This window comes from Eurypyga helias, unplaced genomic scaffold (assembly GCF_000690775.1).
Source record: "Eurypyga helias isolate BGI_N326 unplaced genomic scaffold, ASM69077v1 scaffold39864, whole genome shotgun sequence".
In the NCBI taxonomy this organism is placed as follows: domain Eukaryota; kingdom Metazoa; phylum Chordata; class Aves; order Eurypygiformes; family Eurypygidae; genus Eurypyga; species Eurypyga helias.
The window spans coordinates 4,342-22,243 of NW_010245286.1; the positions used below are offsets into that span (position 1 = coordinate 4,342).

Here is a 17,902-nt window from a genome sequence, read left to right on the forward strand (position 1 = left end):
ATTCTTTATTTTGGGGAATAGTAGAGAATTTTTAAGAAACTGTCAGGCAAAAGATGGTGCAGGGATGTTTCAGTGCTGCTTTACCCATTGCTGTCCGTATGAATCCTCGAAGTCGTTAATGGCATTGTTTTCCCAGTCGACTCGCACACCGAGCAGCGTGGAAGGGAAGAAACCTTGTTCAGCATACACGGTAAAATAGGTTACAAAGGCTCCCACTGAAGTAGAGAATTTTTAAGAAACTGTCAGGCAAAAGATGGTGCAGGGATGTTTCAGTGCTGCTTTACCCATTGCTGTCCGTATGAATCCTCGAAGTCGTTAATGGCATTGTTTTCCCAGTCGACTCGCACACCGAGCAGCGTGGAAGGGAAGAAACCTTGTTCAGCATACACGGTAAAATAGGTTACAAAGGCTCCCACTGACTGCATGATACCTGCAAAATCCAAGAGGTAGAAATGAGGAAGCAGCAAAATGTAGCAGCACTGGGGGATGTGCTGCATGTCAGTGCTGATCTGTCTCTTACAGCATGAAACTTGCCGTGAGTCTGAAGGTAGATTTAAAGCCCTTAGTGATCTAAGGGCCTTGACTTCTCTAAATAAAAACCTGTTGTATTGTTGACTAATGAGCAACAGGAAGGAATTAGTAAGTTTGCCTGGGAAGGCAGAGGAAAGAATTTTCTAAAATTGAGTCAACTTCACTCTGTCTTGGCTTGCTGATACACAATAGTTTCAGAGAACTGGCCAACCTACCGATCTGCAGATAGGAGTATACAGCCAGCTGCTCGTTCACCAGCCTGTCTTTCCTTTTGTTACGAGGTCTCCTGTTCATGATATCGCTTTCAGCTTTTTCGTAGGCTAATGCAACGGAGGGGATCTACAACAGAAATGAACTGTCAGAGTCTTGGTGGTAACGCTTGTCTGCTGCTCTCAGATGTTCATTAGGAATCTTCCAGTTCTCAGGTGGTTCTGCTGCTTTTTCATTATATACAGAGCAAATGACAGAAGGATCCGTGTAGCATTCTATAAAGGATTTGAGGGAAGTCTGAGACTGTTTTCTGGGTCTGATATGACAATGCAGAGGGCCAGAGGATACTGAAAACATTAAAAGGTCTTTCAGATCTCTTGGGCTGGGCTCTGATGAAATGTCTGGTATTCATCCCCTGGAGTAACTGCAGCAATCCCTGTGATCTCGATTGAAACACGCTCTTACTTTGCACACTGCTGAGTTTTTCTTGAGCATGGATCAGAAGTCTTTTCTTTCCGCTCCCCCTCTGCAGGTTGTTTTTCTACTCTTCTTTCTCTGTACCTGGCAGCTTTTAATCTAGCCCTCTGCTCTTTCACCAGCTTGTTATTTAGCTGCAGGGTAAGGCAACTAAATCTTCCAGTGTTCCGCACATCCCTCTACACCCAGCCCCTCTCCCTTGTCATGATACTTCAGCAGAAAAGAACTTAAAAGACCCCAACTTACAATGTCTGTGCCCAGGTCAATGAATAGGATGGTGATAGTGCCAATGGGCATCGGAATGCTGGCAATAATGTAGATGAGAAAGGGACAGAGCTCAGCAATATTCTTAGTCAGGGTGTAGGCGATTGTTTTCTTTAGGTTGTCAAAGATCAGGCGGCCTGGAGGAACAGGAAATGCTCTGTAAAAGCTAATTGTCAACAGTGTTTTCCAGAAAAACGTTCAATTTTTAACTACATGAAGTGAAAACATTTACTGTTTATGTCTCCTTTCTTCATGAGTTTTGTAGTTTGATTTTTTTAAATACTAACCTACCTTCCCTCTTAGACCCTCCTGAAAATTGAAATGAAAAAAATCTCTTTCAGTGAGAAAGGTTGAGGGAAAACTCCCATTCCATAATATGCTGTAGTTTTAATGGAAATCACAAGCTTTTTATGGTGAAAGGAATGTGTGCTACTGTCACAGGTGGGGCGCAGCAAAGGTGATGTGTGAGCAAGTAATAGAGTGAAAATATAGAGAAAAGGGTTTGTATCTCTGTGAGGCTGAGCGCTGCATGAAGCAAGATGGAAAATGCTTTTGTCTGGAGCTTGAACAAGCAGCAATAGGACACTGATGCTGTGTGTGAGAGAGGGGGATGATGTCCTTATTGTCTGTTTGTCGTGTCTATAAATGGAATTAATTCCTAGTTTTTTCCAAATATCAAAATCATATTTTCAAATCAAGGAAAAAAAAAAAGGGGGTGGGGTGGGGGTGTGAGCACAGGAGGGAAGGATCAGGGAGACCCGCTAGTGCTCTGTGGTTTGTCAGCAGATTTCAGCTAAGAAAGTGGATAGCAACATTATTTTTACCTTCTTCTACTCCTGTGACAATAGAAGCAAAGTTATCGTCCAGCAGTACCATATCAGCTGCATTTTTAGCTGCATCAGAACCAGCAATGCCCATAGCAATTCCAATATCTGCTTTTTTAAGAGCAGGGGAGTCATTGACTCCATCTCCAGTCACGGCAACAACTGCTCCCTGAAACACACAAAAGGATCCAGACGTGGTTTTTTTGAGGAGACAGTGCTATCCTCCTCTAAGGACAGTCAGCTCTCAGCACACTCTCTCTTTAAATCGCTAGAAGAAAGATGCTGATGCGAAGATTTGAATCATCTTCATACCCACATAAAACATAGCTAGTGATCAGAAAGACGCTAGGCAGGGTAAACACAGCAACCTCAGACTTCGGTGTGATAGATGGCAGTTCTGGGTTAACACTTGGACTTCAGGGTGATCTTAAAGGTCTTTTCCAACCTAAATGATTCTGTGTCTGTATCTGAGTTTGTCATCTAGACTCCCTTCATAGTAGAGAGAAATGGGAAATGGTAGTTGTCTAAATTAGATGCACTTAAAATGCAATTAATCTGATTATTTCTTTCTGTGGAATATAAGGGGACTGAAAAATGGAGACATCTGTCTGTACGTATATGCTCTGTCCCCGTCTGAGCAAACCCAGGCTCGTCTCTGGGAGATTCTGTTGACACGTGCTCTGTCCTTGTGTTTTTTTGTGTGTGCATGAAGTGCTTATAGAATCAGTTTTCATCTTAATTGTAGATTATGTAACTCTTCAGTTAGACACCATTCTCATCCCATCCCAACAACTTCTGGTCATTGCCAGTCTATGCTGGAATGCACTAGTAATCCCAAAGATGGAAAAATCTGATATTCGACTCAGCTTCTTATCTTCCAATGAAACCATCTACTGCAGCTAAAGGAAGGTCCTGTTCTAGTTGGTGCAAAAGCTCGTGGTTTGACAGCAATACGGGGTGTTCCTAGCGGGAAAAAGCCTGACAAAGTGATTAATATGAATACTGAATGTCCTCTCCCTGTGGGGATTTAGCACAGTGTCACTACCTATAAATAATGTCACGTACAGAAGGGCTTATAAGCTCTAAGTGCTAAACATAGCATGTAGACCTGCTGGCTTGAGTTGTGGGGGAAGGGTGTTCCCTTCCATCCTTTAAAGAGCCAAATCTTCTAGGAGTGTGGGCATCAAGGCAGAGCAGAGCACATTTACCCAAAGGTCTGCCAAAAGCCATTCAAAAAGAAAATAAAAAAGATTAAATTTAAACGTTTTTTCTTTCTTTTTTTTTCTCCTCTCCTGAAAGCATTTCAGGCTTAAACGTGAAGAGCTGATAATGCTGATTGGAAAGCTTAGCTCTGGCATAATTACAAAAATAAAATAATGTCCTGTGCTGCGCCTCCTTCTCTGCAAAGTTCAGGCACAGCAGTACTGTCCCTTCTACTTGGAAGATGTCATAGCTGATGGGAGAATCTTTGGATGTCAATTTGCATCTTTTTCAGAGCTCTATCCTTGTCATTTCTTTCCCTTCCGCCTCTTGTGCTGGCTGTACTCCACGCTCCTTTACATAATACCGCCCGCAGATGGGACAAACTCTCTTCAAATCCTGCTTGCTGTGGGCTGTTTTACAGTCTTTGAAAGTAAGATAGATAAGGCTTAGTCTGCACAAATCACGCTATGACATTTTGCAGGATTCATACCTTATTTCGCTTCTAAACATTCCTGTGGGCAGGAAGTACATAGGTCTAAATGGTCACAAGAGATAAGATGAGAGGATGTGGTAATATGTTGCTTTTATCTGGGTTTAAATAATTCCTGAGGGAAGGCTCCTTCCTAAACAGTGTACAGTCTCTGCCCAGGAGGCTTTATGAGCAGCCCAGCAGAATTCTACGTGAGGGACAGACCCTCGGTATTGCTCCAAGCCTAGCAAACCTAGGAGAAGCTCGTTTTGTCAGTAGGAGTTCAGAGTCTGTAACAGGAACTGGAGTAGCTTGGATTCTGTCCAGACAGTGGTTGTGGCAATCTGCTAGATAATGTTCTCGCACAGTGAAAAGAGTATAAACAGAGCTTAGAGAGCGTTGGAAATTGGCTTCCACCCTCTCACCTCAGGGATGGTATCTTTTGGAAAGCTACTGCCTCGTGAGTGCCCGATCGCCTTATCTGTGTGCAAACTTTTACACCTCTTACTCACCTGCCTTTGGCAGCCTTCAACTATAATGAGTTTCTGCTGGGGCGATGTCCGAGCAAAGACTATCTCTGAGTGGTTACACAAGATCTCATCCAGCTCCTGCAAGCTCATGTCCTTCAGCTCCATCCCGTTGACTACCGCTGCTGTAGCATCTCTGTAAGAGCCATGGGAAAGCTGGGTGAATTTTCAAATCAAAAGGCTTAGATAAAAATAGTGCACTCGGAGAATGCGCACGGCTTGATAGTAAGGAAATCAGCAAATTGGGTTAATTTTGGAAGCATTAGTTGTTAATCAGCAGGTGTTGAATGAAAGCCACTGTAGAAATCCGGAGTGAATTGCAGTTACCTAGATACCGAGGGGAGTAATTGAAGCTTCTTCCTGAGCAGCCCTAACAGCAGAAAATGCATTTGAAAGAGGACGCTGAGTGGGAGGGTGGGACAGTGGAGGCGAAAGATATCTTTTCTGGAAGAAGCTTTTATCTTATGAGGTTATTTTTTTCACAGTTAATGGATGAAAGAGAAATTTAGACTGATGGTCCTTAGGCTGTGTGATTCTGAATTTTCCTTTTCATATTTGTGTGTTTTGTCAAATGGGCAGTGACAGCCAAGTCCACTGTGACCTGCAAAGTATAACATGCTAGATTTTTTTCAGTGGCCAGCGAAGATCAGAGCCACTGACTTAGACACAGTTATTTACGTAGAGGTGCCACGTTGGATGGACACAATGGCTGGGACTGCATCAAGAAAGCAAAAAGCAGCCGTGATGCAGAAATGGGCTATGAAAGGACATGGAGGGAGAAGGCATAGTAAATGAACCCATAGGGATCCCCTATACTCCGTTTGCTCTTACTCTCTATTGACTTGCTCAACTGGAACGTTGAGGCGCTTCGCAATATCTTCCACGGTCTCGCTGGTGGCTGAGATGATGCCTACGCTCTTGGCAATGGCCTTGGCCGTGATTGGGTGGTCGCCAGTGACCATAATAACCTGAGGAAGGGACAAGTGCTCAGCGTGAGTGACAAATGTATATGCAATGGCTGGAGCGAGATAAGGTGAAGTATCTATTGTTGTAGAGCAGGAAGCAGCTTAGAGTCTGAACTGGGAAAGCTGTGCTATGTACACAACAGTGACAGATTATGACTATTAATTGCTTGGGTCTATATTGACATCTGGTCTCTACCTCTTGTTATTGGCGCTATTTTATCAGGGCTGTAAAGGAAGAACTTGTCACAGGCAGCGAGGTTAGAATAATGTAGAATAAAAAAGCCTTTATATAAGAATTTATATTCGGTGTACTCATAGGTCAGAGTTTGTTAGAATATTGCATGTTAAAATGGATCCCTGAAACTGAGGTATCCTAAGACAGTTTTTCTCTTATTTTTCTTGGAGAAAAGTTTCCGGCTCTCTCTTCAGATTACAGGGAATTTAATCAGGGTTGAGACTTGGGATTCATCTCATCTGAGATCAGTAATTCCAAATACTGATTTTCCTATCTTTAGCTAGATTGCTTGTCTGCCAACAGCCAGAAGTTTACTTCTGGGTCCCTTGGGAGTGAAATTAGGACAATTACTGCTTCAGGATCAACTTGAACAATTTTAAGATTAGTGATTCCTATGCATAAAAGTTCATAACAAGTGTAGCCCTGTGTCCTGATGTCTCTCAAGAATTGCTTCTGTTAGCTTACACTGATTACAAGCAAGTAATTCTAGCTGGCATGGTTTCTGCATGCCAGAACTGGATCTGATAAGACAGTATCTGAGCTTTTCCAAATTTAGATGTGCAGTTTTGGGGTTCTGTGCACTTCCTATAGACTGATTCCTACTTACCTTAAGCTGTTTTGACTGTTGGAGCCTTGAAGTAGTTTCTTTAAATTACAATTATAGAATGGTATTAACAAACATCTATGGTTTTGGTAGTTGTTGTTACAAAGATAATTTGGTGGGAGAGCTTAATAGTTATACAACTTATCATGAGTCTTTCTGTAGAATCACTGTATTTTTCATTGGAAAATCCCTACCTTGATCCCAGCACTGCGGCACTTTGAGACAGCATCTGGCACTGTAGAACGAGGTGGGTCAATCATAGATAAGAGCCCAACAAAGCACAGGTTGGAGGTTGGGAAGTTCATGGAATCTGTGTCAAATGGGTAGGTGTCTGGAAACTCATTTTCAGGCAGGTACAAATGACAGAAACCTGAAAGGAAACACGTTGATGTGACGTACAGGTAATAATGGTGGATAGAGCTTGCTCTATAGTACCAGACTTTGCTCTTGTCCATAGAATCCCAGTGCAACTCATCATTAGCTTTTTATGGAGGGCTCTTTTAACCTCCCATTGTAACCTTCACATCAAAGTTCATACAGAATCAGTATTTCACACAGCAAAGCTAGCGATGCTGCCAGCAGGGAAGGGTGTTTTCCTTTGTGGACTGCTTATAGGGTTTTTGGCTGCCCAGTGTGGCAGATCAACATTGGTATAGAGCAGTAGGGGTATCCCTGCCATAGAGCAATTAGCACGACAGTGTGGTTTTAACCCTCTGCTTAGGAGGCTGCACACTTTCCTTTTTCCCCCTACTGCAAGATCAAAGTCCAAACACGCTGGATTGTACCAGGATTTGAAATCCCATTTTACACCAGGGTTCTATGATTTGTCCCTCTGGTTGGACTCACCCAGCACTCTCTCTCCCATGCCCCCCAGCTCCATGTATGCTGTTTGGAAAGCTTCTGCCTTTTCGCCGTCTAGTGGTTCTTCTTTGCCGTTGATCATGATGGTGCTACACCTCTCCAAAATCCTCTCGGGGGCACCTTTCATCACCAGCAGAAAGCGCTTGTCGTTGGGATCGTCAGTCTCGTGAATGGAAAGCTGTGTGCCACAAATGCAAAATGATTTCAGAGAGCATCTCTCAGCCTCATTGGTTTCTAGTTTTGATCACTTTACGTGGAAGTAGTGTTTCTGCTTTTCCAGGAGGATATCAGATGTTCCATCAGATGGAACGAACGACATTTATTATAGCTTATGTTTCCTCTGTCACTCAATTACACCATTAAGACTTCCAGGTCACACACAGTTTATTAGAGCCAGTGATGGAAACGGTCTGGCATAATTTCCACAAATGAAACGCACCTGGAATTTGTTGGTAGAGTTGAAAGGAATTTCAGCCACTTTCTTGTTCCGCGCTCTAATATCCATGACATCGCCCAAAATGACTTCTGCAAATTTCAGCAGAGCTGTTTCAGAGGCGTCGCCTACCACAACTCTCTGTGCACAAAAGGAGAAACAGTTTATAGGGCGCATCCCTCTGCGCTTCCATCAGGGGAGCTCGCCCGCTCCTGTAACGCGCTGCGTGCTTAAGCAGCAGCGAATCTGGGTTGCTGCATTCAGGTGGGCCTGAAATTCTTGCTGCTTGAACCGCCTTTTTCTTATAGAGACAGTTGGTTTTGGCTGTGTGGGCTTTTTTCTCCTGCCTTAAGCTTTTTGAGAGTGTGTAGAATAATACTGCTATAAATAATAACTTGGATTGGCGTGGTGAAAGGGGGGAGATTACTAAAGCCAAACAGGAATAAGTTGATGTGAAGTGTGCAGTACCTTCATTATTGGGAGATTCTCCTGTCCTGGCCTGAATTCCGCCCGGTTGCAGAGAGTTACGATCTTGGATAATGCTGTCCATGACGGAGAACTCTGATCAAAAGGCTGGGCTGAGAGGAAGCAAAAGACACGTTGCGTCCTTTAGCGTATTACGGGATAGAAGTAGGAGCTTAAGTTTGAAACCGCAGGACTGAATTATTTGCGGAAGAAAATTGTACTTTTGGGAGGTTCTGCTACAGAAAAGCAGTTTGACACAAACCTTTACACCCATCAGCTAGCAGTTCTGACAGAGTTGCTTAGGTGATGTTTCTCTGTTTATTTCCCTAGTAAATTTACTGTCTGCAAAGGCTCTGGATCAGACCCTCCTACTTTCTGTGAGCGGAGTTCAAATATTAATTCTTCTCACGTTTCTATATGGCTAAGAAGGGACTTTGCTGTTGTACACTACATTTCTGTATGGAAGGAAGACACGTCTTTTTAGCTATCAAAAGACACCCCTATTGACAACAGTTTGACAGCCAGTAGGTATGAAACATCCCAGGCTTGATCCAAGTAAGTTGCCCCTTCCCAGATCCCCCATTGCCATATTTACTTGTTTGATCTTCACTGGTGTCAGCTGAGTAGATCTGATTATCAAACCAGAGGTGAGCAACAGTCATCCTGTTTTGTGTGAGGGTCCCTGTCTTGTCGGAACAGATGATGGAGGTGGAACCGAGCGTTTCTACAGCTTCCAAGTTCTTCACCAAGCAGTTCTTCTTCGCCATGCGCTTGGCTGTCAGAGACAGACTCACCTGGAAGAAGTTCAGCTCGCCGTTAGTGGGGTACAGTTGCAGAATGGATGCAGGGAGGTTACGTACTGCTCCTAGGGGAATTCGTGTCTATTTCTTTTAGGAAGAGAATGTTTAAAAATGTATCTTTTGGTTGACTGCAGTGCATTTTATATTCTTTTTTAATAGCATTATTAAGGTCAGAGGTTTGGCTGTAATTAGCACAAGTACATTCGCTGCTGAGAGGAACCTGCTTGCCTGCTGATAGAAATGAAAATGTCATCTCAGTTAAGGGGTTGTTTTAGATGGAAGAATCTACAAGGGGAGGCAGAGGAAGCTCCTAACAACCGACTTAATGAGTCCTGAAATGATTCCCTTTATTATGGCAGACTGTTGGTTGTTCATTGTTGGTGTACTTCAGAGCTAACAGTGCCTAGCAGGTGTGCTGCTTCTTAGCCAGGGGTTTCAGTCATGCCTCGTGTGTGTTAGTAAAAGGAATTTTCATGCGACTTTTAGGCTACAATAGCCTCGTTTCCAAACAGGAACAGGTTGTGTGGAAATGAGTCACATCATTCTACTGGTTAGCACTTGAGGGAGAACAGTGCTTGAAGAACCTTATTTCAAACTGGATTTTTGTGCTGCTGCTTTTAATATGAATGGCTGGGTTATGCCAGAATTCCCAAATGAAATATCCTTTCAGTTTCCTGGAAAAAAACACCCCTATTTCACACTCGGCTTATCCAATTAACTTAATAGATAATCTGTTCTTGGCTGGTTGGTGCTGCACTGTCACGAACTTAGGAGTGATGACTTGTGGTAATGACCAAAGAACCACAAACATAGCCTTACCGTTACTGTGGCTAGCAGTCCCTCTGGCACATTTGCCACAATGATGCCAATTAGAAAGATGATGGAGTCTAGAATCTTGTATCGCATAGAAACAGATATGATGAAGAAGAGAACGCCAATGGAAATGGCCACTCCTGCCACCAGGTAGACGAAATGTTCTATCTCAATAGCAATGGGGGTTTTCTCGTTTCCTACTCCCGATGCAAGAGAGGCAATCCGCCCGATGATAGTGCGATCCCCGGTGTTGATTACCATGCCGGTAGCAGTGCCTGCAAAGAAAGAAAAGACTAGGAACAACACCTATATGTGCGCAGAGCCCTTGCACAGAAGCATCCACAAGTACTTAGAGGCATCTGCAACTTGACGTTCCTAAAGCTGGTGATGGAAAGACCATGAGGAAACTGCAATTAATTGACTGTTACACCCGTAACCAGGCTGGGTGTTAAAATAAATGTCTCACTGGCTGATACTAAGAGTGACCAGCCCAGTGCTTAAGGCTTTATTTTGGCACGCTTGAGACAACAGTTTCTGGTGAGCAATTAAGCCTTTCTGGAATTCTTTGAAGCAGAATTGCTTAAAGTGATTTCGGGGTAGTATGCAGCACCCTGTACAGGTGCCATTTCTGGAGGCCCTTCTCTCTGTACGCACCTTCCACACAGGTGGTGGAGTAGAATGCAATGTTCCTGGTCTCCAAGGGGTTCTCATGGGTGAAGTCACAGGAACGAGACTGTGGTTCTGATTCCCCTGTGAGTGAAGAATTGTCCACCTTTAATGAAACGGAGACATGCCCGTATTAAAGTTAGTAACATGCAGTTACGTCTAGCCCAGAAGGCGAGGCGGCAGCACACGTAGTCATCGGTGAGAGGGCCGTTATCGCTCAGTGCCTTTTTCTGAGAGTTGCTGTTGTCGCTGAGAGAATCTATTTCTGTGGGAATTCAGTTCAGTGTTGTCTGTCTGCCAGTGGGATTTTCAGTAGCAGCCTGAAAGAAAGCATGGTTAGGTCTGCCTCCAGGTCTGTGGAAACTCCCAATGCTGAATGGGTATTTCTGCCTCTGTCCTGGCAAAGAGTATTGCTAGATCGTGTTATGGACCCAATGGCTCCTTTTGATGTTCAGGGACTGGAGATGTTAGGCCCGGATGAGCTGAGCATCACAGTATAGCTTCTGCACTCTATGATCGAACTAGATTATGTCTAATTCAGGCTCTAATAACTCACGTTGGGTGCACAAAAATTCTTTGTATGTAATAGATGTCTCTCAACCATGTTTTTCCTCTTTAAAAATACCTTACAACCCTGAGTGAAGATCAGTCGAATGTCCGCCGGGATCCTATCTCCACCCTTTATTTCCACGATGTCTCCAACCACCAGCTGGTCTGCTGGCAGTTCCTTCTTTTCTGCATCTCTGATGACAAGAGCTTGCTGAAAGACATGTAAGCGTGACCAAAATTAGCATTGTGCCATCCTCTAAACCTCCTACCAAGAGGTATGTTCAGGTTGGGCTTGTTGTGCTGTTGTCATTTTGAGGTGCAGCATTAGAATGAACTCTTATCTGGAAGGAAATGCATTGCTTATTCTCACCTGTGGAATCATTTTACTGAAGCTGGCCATGATGTTTGTGCTTTTAGCTTCTTGATAGTAAGCGAAGATGCCGGTGAGGATGACGACTAGTGCCAGGACTACTCCAAGGTAGAGCTAATCAAGAAAAGACATAATCCTGTTAGTTTAAGACAAACATTCAGCAATTCCTCTGCTAGAATAAATCATGGTTCTGTTTTGTTTCAGGAACTGGTAAAATGAGCTGTTGCTCAGGTTAAGGCAGTTTAAGAAAAGAACTTTCATGTTTTGCCCTGCTAATGATCAAGTAAAGCTTTTTGTGCATGAAAAGGGTTTTCAATAGCAAGTTTCCCATCTCTCTGAAAGCCTTCTCTAGACTGCACCTGACACAAACCCAAACAAGTTATATTCCTAGCAAAGCATAACTCCTAAGGGTATCGGAACCAAAGACTCCAGAGTCCTTTGTGGACTTAAGTATTGCTCTTATGAGTTCTCAAGTGGTATGATTATGAGTAGTGGTTATAAAACCTTTGGCTAGGCACTCTTAGAAGTGGTATGTCAGGTATTTGAGCACTTATCAGAAATGTTTGGTAGTAGAGGGAGAGTCCTGTAAGAATAAAAGGCCTCCTTGTAGTTACTGAATAACTGTGAAGTAGTATTTAAATTACATAGATTGTCAAAGGGTCACATACTTACTTTGTGGTTATTCAGCTACTTACATTGTCAAAGGGTGATTCAGCTCCCTGGGCAAGCTGAATGCCAAAGGAAATCCAGGAGAAGACAGCTCCAATCCATAAGAGGATGGAAAACCCTCCCACTAGCTGCTTGAGGAACTTCACAATTTCAGGAGTGGCTTTGGGAGGAGTGAGTGAGTTGGGACCATCCCGAGCCAAAATCTCTGCTGCTCTTACGCTAGAGAGACCCTGCAAAAGTAAATGTCACCTTTAAAATGAGATCACAGAAAAGCAGACTTTTGTCTCACTCAGAAGAAAATTTGCATGCTGTTTTTTCCTTAAATGTTTCTGTCACAGGTCAGCTGCAGTAACCTGCATCTGTGATTCCCAAACTTTCCCATTTCTAACTAATAGTGGCTACTGTTAGTCATTTGCTATGAAGAAACAATTATTTCTGTACTGGAACATTGAATCTGGGGCTGTATCCATTAGGAGTTTTCATTCTGTTGGTTATCTGTCAAGTACACTCGTACTAATTGTTTGGAAAGCTGGGGAAAACCAGACATCAGTTCTTTTGCTGCTGTTTCTGCATTTCCACCAAGATACCTGTAGGTCGTGGGTTTCTTGAAGTTCTTGTCTGTACTCTGGCCACGTTGCAATGCTTTGATATTCGAATGTTAGGTGTCAGAGGGACGCAGGTGTGTAGTTTATAGGGCGTCCTTCAGGACAACACCATTTCCAGTGCCAACACTTGCTATAAATGATTACAGACACTGCCAGTGGAAAATGAATTGTAGTGGAGTCAAAATACCAGACTAGAAAAGCTGAGATCCCGGTGCAAACCTTGAGGTCGTGTTTTGTGGAGGGATTTTGATTTCAAAACAGTAAATCAGACTTCTTTGAACTTGCGAGAAGTTCTGGTTTAAATCCAGGTCAGTGCTGCGCCTTGACTCGCTGGCTTAGGCTGTGCTGGGAGTTAGTGGGTCGTGCTGGTGCATGCCTGCATCCACGCAGGCGTCTCTATGCGAGTCTGTTGATTTGAACGCTTTCCCACTGCTGCTAGGGAGCTTTGGGTAAGCCAGAGGCAAAGCAAGGCAGCTGAGTCAGGCAGTTTCTTAATGATGCCCTATGGACTTACTTTGTTGATGCTTGTACCATACTTTTCCTCCAGTTCTGAAGTGCTGAGTTTGTGGTCATCCTGGATTCCAAAAGAAAGAGAAAACAATAGTGAGCAGAATGTCAGTCTGTTGAAATTTTTATTTTGGGATCTGGAGACTGTTCAAACATCCTGGATCCAGGACCATGGATCCAGTCGCTAGTATGACATCCCACTTTCATTAACAGATAATTTGCATATTGATAAGCAAAATGTCTTCCACTGGAAGATGGTATTTCCTTGTGATTTTGAGAGTGCCTTTGTAAATAGCTCCCTCCTCCAGCCAATCTGTCACAAGAACAGAATGGCATTTTCATGTTAACACTGCTTGCCTCAAATGCCTGTGCTCCTATTAGATAAACAGTTCCTCTTTGCACGCAGCAGGACCCAACCATTCAGTACCATAGGCAATACGTTGAGAGAAGGAAAGGGTGTGGTGTCAGAATATGTGTGACAACAATCTTTGCACCTGATCGACAAGGTGGAGTATGTGAAATTATTCGCTACAGTCTTGTAGGAAGAAGCAGCAGGTTCTAACCACAGTTAAAAAGGGTGTGGGAGAGGGAAATCTCAAAGCTCTTCTCCTTCCTCTGTGGTATCATTGACCTAATTATATCTTGTGCCGAACTGAGATTTAGAAGCCAAGAATTTGAGAGATCTCACAATTGTTTTCATGGAATGATTCATTGGCACTCAGGTGAGTCAATTCACTTGTCTGTGCTTTGGTTTCTCTTTACAAACACGAGAGTGATGTTACATCCCGTGGTTGCAAAGAGAAGACACTTTGAGAATGATTTAGTTAGCACTGGGTAGGTCTTGGAAACAGGATGGGTAGACCAATGGCCCATTTTGGGGTTTCCTTACCTGTGAAATACCATCTAGCCCATAAGTAGCCTCTCGTTTGAGTTGCTCTCAAAGCAATTCAGAAAAGAGGTCAGAATAATTACCTTCGTTTTTTTAGATTGGGAAACTGAAACCTACAGGCAGGAAGCAACTTTTCCAAGATCAGCCAGCAGGTCGGTAGCAAGCCAGAAGGAAAATACAGGTTTCTTGAGCTTAGTGCACTGTCCTTGAAGTACAGTGCCACTAGTTCAGGAAAAAAAACCTGTGCTTAAAGGTGAGGTGTGCTTTTAGATCTACTAGAAATCTCTGGAGCAAAAGTTTGTGCTTCTGCCATTCCCTCTGTTTCCTGGCTGACTGGAAATACTGATCAGTTACTCCATCTCAGGAATAACTCCTCCTTGGGGAGATAATGTTCTGTACCATCGCTGGCTTAACTAAGCCAGAATCATTCTTTCATTACAGGTATTAATCCTGTACAACTTTTTTTCTGGCAGGTTTCAGGAGCGTGAGGAAGCAAATCCTTCCCTGTGTTGGGATTTCAGTGCAGCATGTGTTCTGTTAAAATGACTGTGTATCCGCACTTTGCTCCCCTTCACCAGACTTCATTCAGGCAGTGGGTAAAGGACGTCCTGCCAGCTGCAGTGGGAGCTGAGCAACTCACCAGGTCCAGTTCCTTCTTAAGGTCTTCTGTCTTCTTTTTTTTCTTGTTGCCTTTTAAATCTTTGTACTTCTCTTCATCTCCAATCACTGTTTTTTCTAGATCTTTTGTCCCATAGATCTCAACCGAGTAAACATCGGACTTTTTCTGTAAAAGACATAAGGTTTTGGCATTCTTGTGAACATCTGGGATTTGAAGGAAGCAGTAAAAAATACCACAAACAAGGCAAACTCTAACAAATCTGCTTTTTTTTTAGACAAGCTACAAATTGATACTGTCTCTTTCTGTTGGCTAATCAGGGCTAGTCCCTGTCTTATCCTGAGGTCTCACCAGCATGTGTTGCAGTAATTATGGTCAGGTCTTCAGCAGGTGTAAATTACAGTGATTCCCTTAGAGAAGTGCAACACTTAGTAGTTTATTGTCTAACACAAGTGTAGGAATACTGCCCAGGATCTCAGCATTGCTAGTGAAAGCTATTAAGTCATTTGTCAGCTCCAAGAAGAGGTCAGTGTAAAAGCAAAAGAGTTTTAAAAGGAGAGGGGAGGTAAAAAATACTCATTGAGAACATGCCTGGTCCTGGAGCTTTTTAGATAGATGTCTTCGAGATTTACTTTTCCTTTCTTATTAAAATTAACACTTACACGTTTATATTTACACATTTACACTTGATCATGTAGTGATAAATGGCTGAAGCAGGTCTGTGTCGTTTCACATAGAGCTCAGAACTGACGGGGAGTTAGCAAACTCCACTCACATTTGCCAGTCTAATATCAGGTACAGGAAACTGTTAACCTGGGGAAACTGCTGCACCTCTGACCATGATTTGCTTTGTTGATAACTTGAGGATTGTGCTGTTTCCTAACTTGAAGTTAACACTGTATTCTGAAGGGCCAACTTCCTGTGTTGGTATTTTACCAGCTTCTATAATCATAACGTTCCAGATCCTAATTATCTTGTAAACCACGTGCCGTGCCTTGGAAGAACGATTGGTTGACCCCGTTCCAGAGGCTTCCTTACAGATTAACCATCAGAGCTTCGTGAGAGTCATCCTGGATCTTATCTGCTGGTGTGCTTTACTAGGGGGACAGATGAGCTCGTAGGCTGCTGCTGCTGTCTGTCTAATGAGTACGTACACACTCTGCAGGGCATTTGTTGGTGTTCGGACTCCTGCAGAGGTGGTATTTCAAATGAGCTGAGAGTAGACGTCTTAATTACATACAGACTAAGCCAGAGAGCTCAAGTAATGGAAATAACCAGGGGAAAATAAAAAGAGGAGGATTGGGACATCTTATTACTTAATACCATTCTGAACTCAAAAGTGGCATCTTGTCCTCAGATGCCCTTTAATTAGAGGAATGTTGAAGTCTTGATGTTGTATCTTGAGGAAGGGAAAGGCTGAGAGCTGGGGACTAGTCTGGGGAATTGAAAGTCTGAAATTCTTTTCCTAAAGCACTTGAATTTGCATAGTGATACATATCCCAGATAAAGGACTTCTGCTACAAGAAGTTCTATTTTTTTTCTGCCTTGCTGAAGATTCACAGTATGGTTTATCTATTGGGATTTTTCCTTCACCTTCCTCCTCCTCCTCCTCTCTTTAACTATCTCACCCAAAAATTTGTTCAGCTTTTCAAATCCCTATAAAGTAAAGGAACCAGGAGAGAAAGAAAACAACTATCTATTGTAAAAACTTAGCAGATGGAGGAGAGTAATGAAGAAGATTAATGAAATTAGTAAAATCTACTGATCACTTCTGTGCATGATCCATGTTTAACCTTTAGCCTGCAAATTTTTATAAAATCTCAGATTTTGGCATTTGCAAAAGGGATAGTGTCCATGAAGCTGTTGATTATGAATCTAGCCAGTCCTAGAATTCTTCCTTAGTCAATCTGATCTCTTTACTTTTTACGATTAGAGGTGCTTGCCCATCTACAGTGAAAACTGTAGTTGTTACACTGGATGTCCAACAGGTGTCTAGGATTAGTTCCATTTTTCACTTAGCTTGTATTTATATATTTATATATATTAATACTTAAATTAATGCTTGTTCTTAAGAAGAAACACATAGGCAATAGCAGCAACTCTGTGACCAGTGTACTCACCTTTACCATCTCGGTGAGTTTATTCCTTTCCTGGTGGAGTGAACAGCCAAGCTAAAGTCTCTGGATGAAAAGCAAAAGCCCAACTGGAGAACGAAGTGGCTCAGGGCAGTGGTGGCTATTGGAGTGCAAAAACTCCCAGAGGTGGTAGTTCCCTCTCGACTGGCAAGCAGACGTTAGCTGGAATCTTGCTGGCACTTTGGCATCCTTCAGGCAGGACGTGTTCGTTGTCCAAAGCCTGTGGAGATAGAGTACTGTTTGCTCGTGCTTTATAAATCAGCATCTTGGGCTGCCACTCCACCCCTCCCCTTCCAGGTCCAGCCCATCTTCTGTTTCACCTGTAGTAGGTGGAAAAATACCACAGTAATGGGCATGTGGGTTTCAGGTCAGATAGTTTCTAATTATTCCTGTGTAGTGTTTGCTCACCACTAGGGAACAGGTGTATTATTCATCTTGCTGGAAGCAAAGAGTTTCCTTCGGAGGCTTTCCAGCACCGGACTCCCCTTACGATTTCCAGCTGTCGTGGCAACGTACGGTGGGGTAAAAGACGTTGTGCACATTTTGTCTTGCCTGTTTACGTGATGTTCTCTTTGCCTGCCCAGGGTCCCTAAAAGTCAGATCCCTGCCCTGTTTAGGTACTAACAAGGATTTCGTGGAGTGGTGCTCCTTCAAGCCTCTTAGCTTGGACTTCACTTTTAATTCATGCGTTGCATTTGTTGTGGTTTTAACCTTCAGGCTTAGCTGAAAAAAAAGCACTTTCCTTGTGCATTTTCAGTAAGAGCATTTACCTGAACAGCTGATTTAAATTGCTTGTCTTGCACCAATTGCAGGAGCGATAATGAGATTTTTGACCGTTTTGATAACTGGCATGTCACATCACTTAGAAATAAAGCTAACTTCTTCACCCTTGAAATTTAACTGATGAAAAACTAAGTCAAATATGGTGAAAGATCTTCTGTTAAACATTATTTGGAGGAAGACTGTCTTTCATCTGACAGAACTGGTCTCACTGAACAACATAGCATTCCAGCAGCTGGTCTTCTACCTTATATAATTCATGAGCTTCAACTTGCATCATTTGGGATGCTGTGAGGTACCATAGGCACTAGCAGATGACTCAAACTGTGGTGAGAGATACATCATGTTAATGGAGATAACTAATAACAGGATCACGAAGAAATTAACGTTCAAATCACAGGCAGGCTTCCAGCAGTTTGACTATCATGCCTCCTT

The 17,902-nt window shown here is 43.0% G+C and overlaps 1 protein-coding gene across 1 annotated transcript in view; it reads right to left on the reverse strand.

Annotated features, from left to right (window-relative positions):
- ATP12A (ATPase, H+/K+ transporting, nongastric, alpha polypeptide) overlaps positions 1-16,914 on the reverse strand; it is a 19,695-nt gene extending 2,781 nt beyond the window's left edge. The window contains exons 1-19 of the mRNA XM_010150002.1: positions 16,673-16,914; positions 14,577-14,720; positions 13,055-13,114; positions 11,962-12,165; positions 11,267-11,380; positions 10,973-11,107; positions 10,336-10,453; positions 9,688-9,956; positions 8,664-8,862; positions 8,072-8,181; positions 7,610-7,744; positions 7,156-7,348; positions 6,504-6,679; positions 5,337-5,473; positions 4,491-4,641; positions 2,307-2,475; positions 1,465-1,619; positions 747-870; positions 285-430 (exon numbers count right to left, since the gene is read on the reverse strand). Coding sequence (XP_010148304.1) covers positions 285-430; positions 747-870; positions 1,465-1,619; positions 2,307-2,475; positions 4,491-4,641; positions 5,337-5,473; positions 6,504-6,679; positions 7,156-7,348; positions 7,610-7,744; positions 8,072-8,181; positions 8,664-8,862; positions 9,688-9,956; positions 10,336-10,453; positions 10,973-11,107; positions 11,267-11,380; positions 11,962-12,165; positions 13,055-13,114; positions 14,577-14,720; positions 16,673-16,681 — 2,748 coding nt within the window. The 5' untranslated portion in view covers positions 16,682-16,914. The remainder of the gene's footprint in view (positions 1-284; positions 431-746; positions 871-1,464; positions 1,620-2,306; positions 2,476-4,490; positions 4,642-5,336; positions 5,474-6,503; positions 6,680-7,155; positions 7,349-7,609; positions 7,745-8,071; positions 8,182-8,663; positions 8,863-9,687; positions 9,957-10,335; positions 10,454-10,972; positions 11,108-11,266; positions 11,381-11,961; positions 12,166-13,054; positions 13,115-14,576; positions 14,721-16,672) is intronic.
- Positions 16,915-17,902: the final 988 nt, after the last annotated feature.